The sequence below is a fragment of the Sminthopsis crassicaudata genome, chromosome 4 (assembly GCF_048593235.1).
Source record: "Sminthopsis crassicaudata isolate SCR6 chromosome 4, ASM4859323v1, whole genome shotgun sequence".
Taxonomy (NCBI): domain Eukaryota; kingdom Metazoa; phylum Chordata; class Mammalia; order Dasyuromorphia; family Dasyuridae; genus Sminthopsis; species Sminthopsis crassicaudata.
In genome coordinates this window covers 335,679,833-335,693,481 of record NC_133620.1, presented here as the reverse complement: position 1 = coordinate 335,693,481, position 13,649 = coordinate 335,679,833, and the positions used below count along the sequence as shown (strand labels likewise).

Sequence of the window (13,649 nt, the reverse complement as noted above, 5' to 3'; positions counted from 1 at the left end):
GCCCTCTAGAGTTCCTTGGCTCAGACGCTTGTCACATAGGTCACATATGTAACTGTTGAGTGTGACTGAGTCACAGGCTCCTCTGTGTTTCTCAGGTTAAGCTCCTTTTCTACAATAGGCTCCTCATGGACTGTGTCCATTATTTGCTTCTCTTTCTTTTTCTTCTTCAGGATGATGAAGAAGCTGAGTCCTATGAAGAATGCAGCTGAGATGAGGAAGAAGCTGGACATGTAGAAAATATAGCTGAAGTTGCCAGTAGTGTCCAAAAGTAGACCTGCATGGGACAGGGAAGCCAAGTTGAGAGAGGTGAGGGATGCAGGGACCTTATGAGCTATTTCTGAGACTCCTCTTCCCTGACAGGTTCCTAGGTCATGATGAAAAACCACACAACTGACATAGCATTTTCCCATTTACAAAGAGTGATTCTCACCACAATCCTGGGAAATATCCAAGGCAAATGATACCATCAGCAGTTTATAGTTGAGGAAATAAAATTTGTTCTAGGTCATACAGCTAGCTACTTGGATCTCAGCCCAGTCTTTGGACTCAAATTCCATGCTTTTCCTACTATGTCATCAACTTAAGTCAGTCTGAGTGATATATGGCAATTTCCCTTCACTGGGGGACTTAGCCATAGGCTCATAATATTTAGATTTGAAAGAGGCCTTAGATGCCATCTAGTTTACTTATCTCATTTTTGTAGATGAGGAACATAGGTTTAAGAGAGATTAAATGATTTGCCTGGGATTACAAAGATGGTAAATATCCAAAACAAATCCAGTGTTCTTTCCATGATACCACACTTACCTATACCTTCTTTTTTTCCCCTCCCAGGGTGAATTCCCCTTCCCAGATACCAGCCCCAGCCTCCTTCCCCAACTGGCAGCCTCCCTATCCTCACCAGCCAATGGAGGAGATACAAGGATGGTGAAACTTTCAAGGATGGTGAAGAGACCCAAGGCACTGGAGAATCTGTTCATGGGCACTATATCCATGAGCACCTGGAAGACGAGAGCCCCGATGCCGCTCATGGAGACGCTGTACACCAAGCAATAAAAAACTAGCACAGTGAAGCTGGCTGAGATAACGCAAATGAGGTTGCTCAGCCCATTTAACAAGACTGCCAGGGCGAAAAGGAACACACGGTGACCTGAAAACATTGACCGGCCAGCGACTACCCCAATCATGGGTCTAATGAATATGTTGCTGAAGCCAATGATGGAGATAAGCAAAGCAGCCTTGTGTTCTTCCACGTCATGGCTCAAGGCAAAGGGTACCAGGAAGATGTGGGGTACTGTGAAGCCCATCAGCATCCACACTACACCCAGGGTATAGAAGCGGTAGCCCTGGTTCTGAAGGAAGACGTCAAAGGCCAGATGTCGCCGCACAGCCTGGCCACAAGTCAACAGACAGCCTGGTTCAGGGACCTTGTTGGGTAGGGGGTAGGCTGACTCAGCCTTACGTGCCACAGGCCTCATGACAGCCCCACAGATGCAGCAATGAAGGAAGACCCCTCCAAAGATCAAGAAGGTGCCTCTCCATCCGAAGGACTCCAAGAGGTAGCGGGAAAGCAGGGGCCAGAGCGTTATACCAATGGAGACCCCAGCTGAGGCCAGTGCATTGGCCAGTGTCCGGTGGTAGGAGAAGTAGTATCCCAACACTGTGATGCCTGCCTGAAAGCTGAAGGACATCCCTAGGCCTGCAGGGGAAGGAAGGGGGAAGGAAAAGACGCCATCTCAGTGATCCATCCACTTATGTCTTCTCAAGCTTTGATGAGAGTTGAGGTCCATTCCCCACACCAACAATTCCTTAAAGTGGCAGTTTTGCCCCTTTCCCCACCCACTTAGCTAGTCCAGTTAAGACTTGGCATGGCCTCTAGCCCATGACAGAGGCAGCCCCCTGGGAACAAGCCAGAGATCACTTCTGGAGCAAGCCAGAACAACACAGCACCCCTGCCTTCAAACAACCTGCCCATCTGTTTCTCTCCCCAACCACACTTCTCAGATCCACCATCTTCCCTTCCATCTCCTGCCATTGCTCCTCCAAATCCCCATCCCACCAAACCCTGGGCTTAGGAGGTTAGGGGGAGAAAGAGAAAAGGCAGTTGATGGCTATCACCTGTGATGAATCCGGCTGTGATGTAGAGCTGGCTAAGGGAGCGGGAGAAGGAGCTGGCCACCATGCCTGAGCTGGCCAGGACTCCCCCTAGCATCACTGTCACACGGCAACCAAAGCGCTCCACCAGCATACTGCAAATGGGCCCTGGGGGAGGTGAAACCAAAAAGAGAGTGGGGCAGGTTAGGGATGGAGCCAGAGGAAGAGCCTGAAGTTCTGTAGAGCATCCTAGGAGGATACATTGGGACCAAAGGGAGCTCCTTCATCCAATCCCCTTCCATAGGATCAGACAAGGTCCAAGTGGAAAAGAATCTCACAGTCTGATGTTTTCCTGAACCAAAATCCTTTCTGTAACATTCTTGAAAGGGCATATTTGAATCAAAGGGACCTCTTTCATCCTAACCCACCCCATAGGAATATATAAACTCCAGACTGGAAGGAATCTTAGCATCTTCCATTTCCCTGAACAGAAATCCTTTCTGCAACATTCCTGAAATCATGCTGAAACAGCCTATCCTACCACAAAGCACCTAAGTGCTACAGTAAATAGAGTGTAGGATATGGGGTCAGGAAGATCTGAATTTAAATTCAGTTTCAGATATTTTTCTAGTTTCTAGTTTGGGCAAGTCAATTAACCTTTGTTTGCCTCAGTTTCCCCAGCTGTAAAATGAGGATAATAATAGTATTTATTTCATAGGATTAATGTGAGGATAAAATGACTTAAGGTTTTTTGCAAATCTTAAAGCACTACATAAATGCAAATTATTGTTTTGTTATTATTTGTTGTTTTCATTCAGCTCTTTTAGGAAGTTTTTCCTTTTATAAAGTCTAAAGCTGCTGCTTTGCAATTATTTTTAGTTCTATTCTCTAAGGCTATCTGTTCTTGTGTCCTACACAGCTTATTAGGTTGCATGGAGTTAATGATTAAAAGTATTTATGTAAGTAATCTTCAAACATGGAACTCTGGAACAAGGATTGATTAAATGCTTTAACATATTCTTAAGGGGAAATCTTCTAACTTATTCCTTTATCCAGTTTTTTCTCTATCCAATGGGGACATCCCCCAATCTAAGACATAGAGATCAGGAAATGATCTATCTATTTATCTACCATAGACTATCTGCTGTAGAACATTTAACCAGGACAGCACCTCCAACCCCACCTCATACAGCTTCCAGCCATCCAGTTCCTGTTCTTACTATGACTCAGGGCTTTCTCAAATGTTACCTTTCCCAGTGACCTGGTAATGTGAGAAAGTATGGGTTATAAATGTATAAGATTAGAGGTGAATTGGGAATGTGTATGTGAATGTGAGAGATTATGTATGAATATGTATAAGAGGGTATGGGTATATAGACATGATAATATGGGTGTATGTATGTAATCAATCATATGTGATTGTAGGAGGAAAAAAGAAGGGTATATATGTACAATAACAGAGAGAGCACAAAGTTGTAATCGCAAATCTGAGGTTTGAATCTGTAATTTATTAGCTCTATGACTTTGGGGAAGTTAGGTGAATTCCCTGAGCTACTTCATTTCCTCATCTGTTAAACAGGGAAAATAATACTTATCTACTACATAGGATTGTTCACAGAATTAAATGATAAAATGAATGGAAAAGTCCGTAAAAGTAAAGAGCTGTCTAACACTGGTCAAAGTACTATGAATTGGTCCAATCATTCTAGAAAGCAATTTAGGATTATGCTAAATTACTAAAACGTCAATTTGGATCCAGAGATGCTGGTGCTAGACATCTTCCCTCAAGGAGGTCAGTAATTTAAAAAACTACATCTCATATGTTCCAAAATAGTTACTGTAGCACTTTTTGCAGTAGCAAAGATCTGGAAACAAAGGAGATGGTGGAACAAGTTGAGAAGCACCAATTATTGTGCTGTCAGATTGATGCAAAGTACAAGAACTAGGAAAACAATGTATACAATTGCTATAACAACGTAAATGGAAAAAGATCAACAATAAAATAAAAAATGGGATGCTATAAAGTTATAATTATCAGGCCTTCTTTCCTTGATTTGCAGAGTTAGGGAATTATGGATATGGATACCTGTAACATCTGATTTGGTTCATGTATGGGTTAGTTTAGTTGAACCAATTTTTAAAAATCTTTTTTATTTTTTAGTATTAGAGATGTTTTTCTGGCATGAGGAGGAATAGATTGAGAAATGTAGGAGATATAAAAATTAAAATTTCAATGAAAACTTAAAAGTATTAAGAGAAATATAAAAATGTGTATAAATTGGGTTTTATAAAATGTATGGAAGGCTATATAGGGGGATGAATATAATAAACCTGATTGTTGTATACATACCAATTGTAACATGTATTCAGAGAGCTAAATGTGTATTTCTGGGGCAGTGGAATAAGTCAATCAGTTTGTTCCCCACTAATTAATTCAACATTCCACAAACACTTATTAAATAGCTATTATGTTCTGGGCATATGTGCTAGGAAGAAAAATACAAAAACAAAACAACATTTAACCTCCAAGTAATTTACATCTGATTAGAAGGGGAAGGAATAAGAATCTCTTAAGGATCTGTTATATAGATGCCCAACATTGTGCTAAAGGCTGAACAGATATTTTAGTTGATCTTCACAACAATCTTATAAAAGAGATGTTATTATAATCCTCAGTTTACAGATGAAGGAACTAAAGCATACAGAGATTAAGTGATTTGCTCAGGAAGCCCAAAACTAGTAAGCATCCAAGGGAAGAATTGAACTTAGGTTTTTCTAATGCCAAGTCCAGTGTTGCATCTACTGTTAAGTATTTATGGAAACATCAATATGTATACTTTTAGTATGAAGTTAATATATGTCAGAAGTGAGACTTGTGAATCCAAGGCTTTTTGACCCTCAGTCTACTCTCCCAGCCATCATTCCTTTGTATAAGGGGTCAGAAAGTCATCTCTTCTCCTGCCAAGAGACTCCCTGGACTAAGGTCTTTACCCCGGCTGCTAGAGGATAGGCCAAGAACAAGCAGTATCTGTTCCCATCTCTCTGCCAGCTCTGATAATCCACTTCTCCACAACAAATCTCATGAGAAAGCAAGGCAAACATTCCCTGGTTATTGGAAGACAGCCGGGGGAACCAGTATAACATGCTCTGGTCCAAGTGAGAGGGGAAAAAAGGGAGGGAGAAGAAACCTGAACCTGCCTCAGTTATCCTTCTCATTCTTTAGAGCCAAGCTGAAGGAGGTAGCATGTATGCAGACTGAAAGGGGAAAGAGGGCTGTGATTTCCTTCTCAGGCATTCTGAAGATCCTGGCTGCTTGCCCTTCTCTTTCATAGAGACCTCCTAGAATTGCCTGAGGTCAGGCATGAGGCATCCCCTTCTAGGAGGAGATTATTAAGACAAAAACTGAAACCAATACTTTTGCCAGGAAACAGCTACTGAGGGAACCTCTAGGGACCACTAAGGAAAAGAACAGTCCCAGCAAAGGCGGATTTCAGGATGTGAGAGGGAGAAATGGTTTACATTTGTAAAAGCCTAAATAAATCTATCATACTATAAAGTTATGAGAAGCAGTCTATCATAGTAAACAGGGAGTCAGCCTCCAGTCCAGGAATAGCTGTGTTCAAGTCTTGCTTCTGAGACATAAGGGTAAGTCACTTAGCCTCTCTGAGGTCTAAGTAACTCTCTAAGGCTACAATTTGTAGAGAAGATGCTAACTTGAATTGAAGGAATTTCTTCATCTGAAAGTTCTCATATTAATGAAATCACAAATAGAGTTCTTATTCCCATCATTAAATGCTTTATATATTATTTTATTTGATCCTCAAAAGAATTCTGGGAAGTAGATTAAACCAATCATAATTGAAATTTATATAGTGTTTTATAGTTTGCAAAGCACTTTGTACAGCAATGTAAAGTGGGAATGCGTGATGGAGGGGCTCCTCACTCTTCTCATTGAGGATTTTCTCTGATTGTTGTCAGTTGTGATGACTCTTAATTGGCTGCTGTACTGGAACTCCCACTAAAGGGATAATCCCTAACTCTATGGGCTCCTATTTCTGCTGGCTGCCAGATGTAAGGATGACTCTTAGCTCAGAGATGCCTTTCATCTACAAGATGGAAAACTGTAAGCTTATAGTCTCTTAGAGAAACATCTATTTGGGATGTGTTTGCCTCTTTCTTTGTATCTTCTCTACTTTGGTATATGGACTTGTGAGATCTCCAAAAACAGTTGGCTCTTTCCTAAGCACCGGGGCATTAAGGTACCAGTTTTTAGAGCACTTGGGACATAAATAAGTAGAAGTTGACCAGCCAGCCAAGAGAGAATGTCTCACATAGACAAAGAAACAGTTTTAGGAAATAATTAAAGAGTTCACTTAGGACTAATGAGTCTATAAACAGTGGAGGTAAAATGTGAAATAGTTCATAAGTAGCAATGTTGCAAATGTCTTAATGAAGACTCTTGAAAGACTATTATTATTCTGTGATTCTTTACTGCTTGGCATTCTCAGTCTGCATGGGAATAAAATTGCCTGTATCAGATCTTATTCATATTTGTTTGCTTTCTAGGTATATTTTTTATTTCATACCAACCCCGATTCCTCCATTGGGAAGAACCAAAAATAAAGTTATTCATGTGGCTAATGTAGAAATCTATTTTGGATTATATATATATACATATAAAATAAGTATTATATTTCTTACCTTCTCAATGGGTAGGAGAAGGGATAGTGAGATGGAGAAAATTTGAAACTTAAAATATTTTTAAAAAATGAAAACAAAAAAAGAGCTGGCAGTTAGACATTCTGAAGATCCTGGCTTCTTGCCCTGTTCTTCCCTGGAAACTTCTTAGAATTGCCTGAGATCAGGAAGGAGGTCACAAAGCTAAGTTGGGGCAATTAGCTGTTGTAGTGGACAGAGTGCCCAGCCTGAGTCAGAAAGACATTTTCCTGAATTCAAATCTGCTCTCAATCACTTACTAGCTGTATGACCTGTTTTTAACATTATTTGCCTCAGTTCCTCATCTGTTGTTTTAAGAGCTAGAGAAGGAAATGGCAAACCATTTTGCCAAGAAAACCCTAAATGGGATCATGAAGAATTAGATGCAACAGAACAATAACAAACATCTAAGCTGAGAGGCAACTAGCAGAAGTAGTAGAATGCTATCCTGGTGTTAGGAGAAAGGACCACATTTAAACCTAACCAAGATACTTAATAGCTGTGGGAACCTGGGCAACTTACTTAACTTCTATGCCTTAATTTCTTCAACTGTAAAATGGACATAATAACACCTAATTCCCAAGGTTGTTATGAAGATCAAATGAAATAACTTTTAGAAAAGCATTTAAGCTAATACCTGGCACATAGCCCACACTTAAATGCTTATTTCCTTTCTTCCATCTCCCTAGCTCTCCAAAAAGTACCAAAGAGAACTGTATTTCTTAGCTCCATTTATTTCATGTGTTTATGTACTATTTCATGTGTTTATGTACTATTTCTTCCTACACTGATAAGAATTCTCATTGTATGCAGAACAGTCATAGTAATTACTTCCTGGGAGGCTCTCACCTCCTCCTGAAATAAACTGCCTCATCCCTGACTACAGATAATTCTGGGAACACTTCAAGGGACAAAAGGATCATAAGCTCAAAGGTCCAGTTCAAAGAAATAGCACTTGAAGGGACCTTAGAGACAGACCATCTAATCTAATTTCCTAAATTTTCAGAGGAGAAAACTAAGACCCAAAGACATTAAGACATTACTCAAAGTAGTACATGGCAGATTGAAAATTGAATTTAGGTTTTGTGACTTCCAAATTCAGTGATATTGTAGGCAACTGGAGAATCTTCAGAATAATTATTTAGCAAATGAAGTGAGCAGAACTAAGAGAACACTTAGTCACATGTTTTGTGATAACAAATTGTGTTGGACTTTACTCTTCTCAGCAATGTAGTGATTTAAGGCAATTCCAATAGATTTAGGATGTATCCAGAGAGAGAATTATGGAAACTGAATGAGGACTGAAACATACTATTTTTGCCTTTTTTGTTGGTTGTTTTTCTTTTTTTCATTTTTTCCCCTTTTGGTCTGATTTTTCTTATACAACATGATAAATATGGAGATATATTTAAAAGGATTGTACATATTTAATCTATATCAGATTGGTTGCTATCTTGGGAGGAGGGAGAAAAATTTAGAACACAAAATTTTATAAAAATGAACATATCTTTACATGTATTTGGAAAAAATGAATTACTATTGAAAAAATTAATTACAGCATATTGGCAAGTACTCTATGACTAAATCTGGTGATATCTATGGCACCCCGATTTCAGTAGAGAATCAGTTCCAGTGTCCAGTCCTCTAAATCACAAGACTCAGTAGCATTGAGCAATGCCGCTAATTGCCTCTAGCCCAAAACCAACCCAGTCTAATAGAGAGAAAGAATCATCTGTATCTGTTAAAGGTGGGCAAGAGAGCCTGATAGAATGTCAATAGAAAGCCCAGATCAAGTATTGCATTTGAAAAAATCTGGATTTGGAACTTTAATGTGTCATATTTTAAAAAATAGGAAGTTAATTGATCAATGATGGACAGAAACAACTACACCCAGAGAAGGAACACTGGGAAGTGAATGTAAATTGTTAGCACTACTGTCTATCTACCCAGGTTACTTATACCTTTGGAATCTAATACTTAATGTGCAACAAGAAAATGGTATTTACACACATATATTGTTTCTAGGTTATATTGTAACACATGTAAAATGGGATTGCCTGTCATCGGGGGGAGGCAGTGGAGGGGGGGAATAATTTGGAAAAATGAATACAAGGCATAATAGTATAAAAAAATTACCCATGCATATATACTGTGGGGAAAAAATTCTAAATAAAAAAAATAGGAGGTTAAATTTTTAAAATTTTGTCTCTCAATTTTTATTGAAATTTCTTGTTTTTGATATTTTAATTTTCCAACATCCTTTCTTTATAATAAAAAAAGAGAAAAAAACAGAGCAGTAAAAAAACAAACAAACAAAAAACCAAAAAAAACCCCAACCAGCCAAATCTATGATTATATGCCATGTTCCATGGTCATAGTGCTCCACCGCAAAAATGTCTCGGTGTTGTAATGTCTTTCCTTGAAGATATTTTATGGAATTTTTTTTCTAGTGAGGGCAGGGCAAGGAGATAAAAGCTGAAAAAGGATCTTAGGCTAGTAATATCACTTATAATTAGGTTTGTATCCCAAAGAGATCAAAAACAAAAATGGAAAAGACCTATAGGCACAAAAATATTTATAGCAGTTCTTTTACTGGTAGCAAAGAGTTGGAAATTGAGAGGATGTTCATCAACTGGGGAATAGCTAGACAAATTGTGTTATGTGATTGTGATGAAATGCTACTGTGATATAAGAAATGATTAGAAAAACTTGGAAAGATTTATATGAACTGATGCAAAATGAAATGAGCAGAACCAGAAAACTATACACAGTAACATCAATATTATTTTATGATAATCTATGAATGACTTAGCTCTTTTCAACGATACAGTGATCCAACTTCAAAATCCTTATAATGAAAAATGCTATCCATGTCCAGAGAAAGAATTGATGGGGTCTGAATGCAGATAAAAGCACATTAAAAAAAAAAAAAAGATTATTTTTTTCTTTTTTCTTTTCTTTTTTTTGGTCTGTTTTCTTTTATAACATGACTAATTTGGAAAAAAATGTTTTGCATGATTCCCCCATTTTTAACATATCAAATTGCTTACCTTCTCAATTAGAGAGAGAATGGAGAGAGCAATGGAATTTGGAACTCACAATTTTAAAAAATAAATATTAAAAATTGTCTTTACTAAGTGTGGGAGGGAATAAAGTATTAAAATGAAAAACAAAGAAAGAAAAAGGATCTTTGGACCTTTGCCAGAAAGTTTAGCACCAGATCCTGAGGAGAAAGATGACTAGACTGGACTTCGGGTCAAAGCCCAGCTCTGCTTCTTACAAGCTAAATGATCTTGGACAAGTCACTTAGCCTGCTTATTTGTAAAAGGACAATTAAAATATTGATATGCAAGGTTTCTGTGAAAAGCAAACGAGATTTATATATATATATTATATATATATATATATATATACATATATATATATACACATATATATACATATACATATATATATACACATATATATATACATATACATATATATATATATACATATACATATATATAAAGGTATTCGCAAGTATTCCTAATTCATGTATCTAGTTGGTTTAAGGTCCCTTCTTGCTCTCACATTCTATGATTCTGTATTTCATCCCACTAACCAGCTGTGTGATCTTAGGCAAGTAATTAGACTTCAGGTCTTACTTGAATATAAAGATGGAGTTAATTTAACTTATTTCTAAGAGTCATTTTTTAGCTCTAACTCTTTGGTCCTAGGAGTGTGGACTCAAATGAGCATGAAGCCCCTGACCCCACTTCTTTAGGTTCATGGTCTGTCTGTGTCTCTATGTTTCCAGTCCCGCCCCCTTGCAAGGGAACTCACCTCCAGCATGAAGTAATGAAATCTGGATGGAGGGAAACCAGGATGTCTCGCTATTGCTGGCTTGGAAATCATGTTGGAGGTCAGTGAAGAAGATACCAATACAAGTTGGGAAGCCAGTGTCAGGCTTGTGTTACCACGGTGGCCAGCAGCACCACCCAAGACCAGCTGCTCTCTGTCTGCTCTTGGGCCTGATGCATTCTCTCCTACAGGACTCACTAGGGTCTGGGAGGAAAAAGAAGAGGTCAGGAGCCAGGTCGGTGGAGGCCTGAGCAGCTTGCCCTTCCTATTGGCCATTGGCCATATTCAAAGGAAGAGCATGATTGATCCCCCCCACCTCAATAGAAACCTGTCCTTCCTTCTAGCCCTAGTATATAGGGCCACCCAGATTCCCCTAAGGGCTTACCACCCTCAGAGAAAGTGGCACTCCCAATTCTGTTTTGATTTCCTGGAGCCAGGTAAACAGGAAGAGATAAGGGAGAGGCTGTAGAGAATGAGTGGGAACAGGAATGTCAGGGGGATGAATGGGGCCCTTTAAGGTTGTTACGTGCTCTACCCATCTCTCCTCCCAAAAGTTTAGAGCTGAAAAGAAATCATGACCAACGCTATCATTTAATGGAGAAGTCACCTGAGCAGAAAGCATTTGCTTATGGGTGCATGGGTTGTAAGAAACAGAGGGGAGATTTGAGTATAAGTCTTTTGACTTCAGACTACCCTGGAGTTAACAGGGAAAGGGGCACTCACTCTACCACACTCCTGAACCCAAGCCCACAAGTGTGCAAGGAAGCAAAATAAACCTCCAGGCTTTCATTATGCTAAAGCACATTATACTTTCACTTCCAGGTATTTGCTAAAGCAAGTCAACTATAGCTGTAAAATTCACCCTTATTTATCTTGAGAATGCCAGGGAAAACCAATTTTAAAATTACTCCTATAATGGGTACTTACCAACCTTTTAAAACTCCTGGTTTTGCCACTCACTAGCTATGTGACAACTTCATCAAACTTCTCCCCCCCCCACTTCCATAAAGCATGTATTCCCAAAGCCTCAGTTTCCTTCTTTATTCTACTATAGAACCTCTAAACTCTTTTCTGATTCTACTTGAATTCTAATAAGGTTTAAAACTGAAATACTCTCCAATTCACCCTCTTTCTTCCAAGATTCCACATCACTCTTAAAACATAATTCATTAATGCCTAAAACTGGACCTTAAACAGGATGTTGTAAGAATCAAAGGAGAGAATATTTATAAAGCTTTGTGTAACTTTTTTTAAAGTCTTATTTGTCCAAATACATGTAAAGATAGTTTTCAACATTCATTTTTATAAAACTCTTATGTTCTAAAATTTTCTCCCTCTCCCACTTACCTCTGTCCTCCCTAAGACAAAGCAATAGGTTTGAAATAGGTTAAATATATGTGTAACCCTTAGGGTTAAATAAATGCCAGTTTTTATTATTCTTTTGTCACTCTATATCCCATTGCCCAAAAATACATTGTGAATTTACATGTCATTTATTTATTCAACAAACTTTGCTGAACCAGATGCATTGCTAGATGAGATTATAGATGTGTACAAAAATTATGTTCATGATGATCTGTGACAACATGTAATTCAAGACACTTATTAATGCCTACATATATAAGACATTGTGTTAAAGATACCAGATGTATGTCTGAGTAGAGCACAAACATATTAGGGTTATAGCTTTTATGGAAGAGCCCAGAAGGGATCTCCGAGATCATTTAGTTCAATACCCTCATTTTTACAAAGGAGGAATCCAAGAAGTTAGTAGTCAGGATTCCTCATTGAGTGGTGCTAAGTGACAGAGTTGGAATTTGAATTCAGAACTTCTGAGTCCCATAAAGTCCCAGTTCAGCACTTATCTCACTTTACAAGTGAGACAAGAGGGAATAGATACCACTTATCCTGAAGCTCTTTAAATATTCTGAGATCTTCAAATCTGTTACTTTTTGACCAACACTATCTCAGAGAGTAAGCATTAAGCCCCTACAGTGTATCAGACACCATGATAAGCATTGTAGATACTGAGAAAGGCAAAAGACTAAGGGGACTAAGGTCTTTGAAAGCCAAACAGAACATTTTTTATTTGATCCTGGAAGTGATAAGAAGATACAATATCCATACCATCGGCCCAATGCACATCTTAAGTTCTCCACAATTCAGGTGAGTGAGTACGTGTGTCTGTGATCGGTTCATTACCAAATTCTCCTGGCTTCTAATTTACAGGCCCTTCCATTCCTCTTCCCCTCATCCCCCATAGCTATCCCCATCCCAAGGACCAGTGACTGGAGCAGACTACTCTTTGGCATTCACTCTCCCTTCACTTACTTTAGGATTTGTTTCCTCAGCAAATTTGAAAGGTCAAGGGCCATCAGCTGATCCCTGCTCTGTTCCTGCCCTGATTGTTAATCAGGTTTACTCTAGCCTGTCTATAAACTCAGCCCTACCTTTCTTTAATATTTCAGCTTCTCTGATCTACCTTCTCTGCCCCTTTTTCTTTCCCTCTCCTTTTTATTATAGTTTTTATTTAATATATAAACTTGACAAACCTTAGCAAATATAAATTTTTTTATATAAATAAGAGTAGAAAAATAAAGATCAGATAGGTGGCACAGTGAATAAATTACAATACTAGGCCAGGAGTCAGAAAGTTCAAATGTGGCCTCAGATACTGGCTGTGTTACCCTGGTAAGTTACTTAAAACTATTTGCTTCAATTTTCCCATCTGTAAAAATGAATTGGAGAAGGAAATGGCAAATTCCCAGTATTTCTACCAAGAAAATACCAAATAGGATCATGAAGAACTGGACACAACTGGAAAATGATGGAACAACATGGCATAAATGACTAGATAGTACAGTTCCAGGCTAAGAGACTTAGTAGTTGTGAAAACTATGAACAAGTTGTGAAATTATGAACTTTGGTCTGCCTCAGTTTCTTCATCTGTAAAAAGGGATGATAATAATAGTCCTTCCTTCAAGAGTTGTGAAGAT

General features: G+C 38.5%; 1 protein-coding gene across 1 annotated transcript; it reads right to left on the bottom strand.

The window, feature by feature from the left end:
- Positions 1-20: 20 nt before the first annotated feature.
- Positions 21-10,863, bottom strand: SLC16A5 (solute carrier family 16 member 5). The gene is given in 5 exon segments (XM_074260734.1): positions 21-274; positions 902-1,699; positions 2,119-2,262; positions 10,636-10,757; positions 10,759-10,863. Coding segments are annotated over 5 exon segments (1,392 nt in total). The 5' UTR covers positions 10,833-10,863.
- Positions 10,864-13,649: the final 2,786 nt, after the last annotated feature.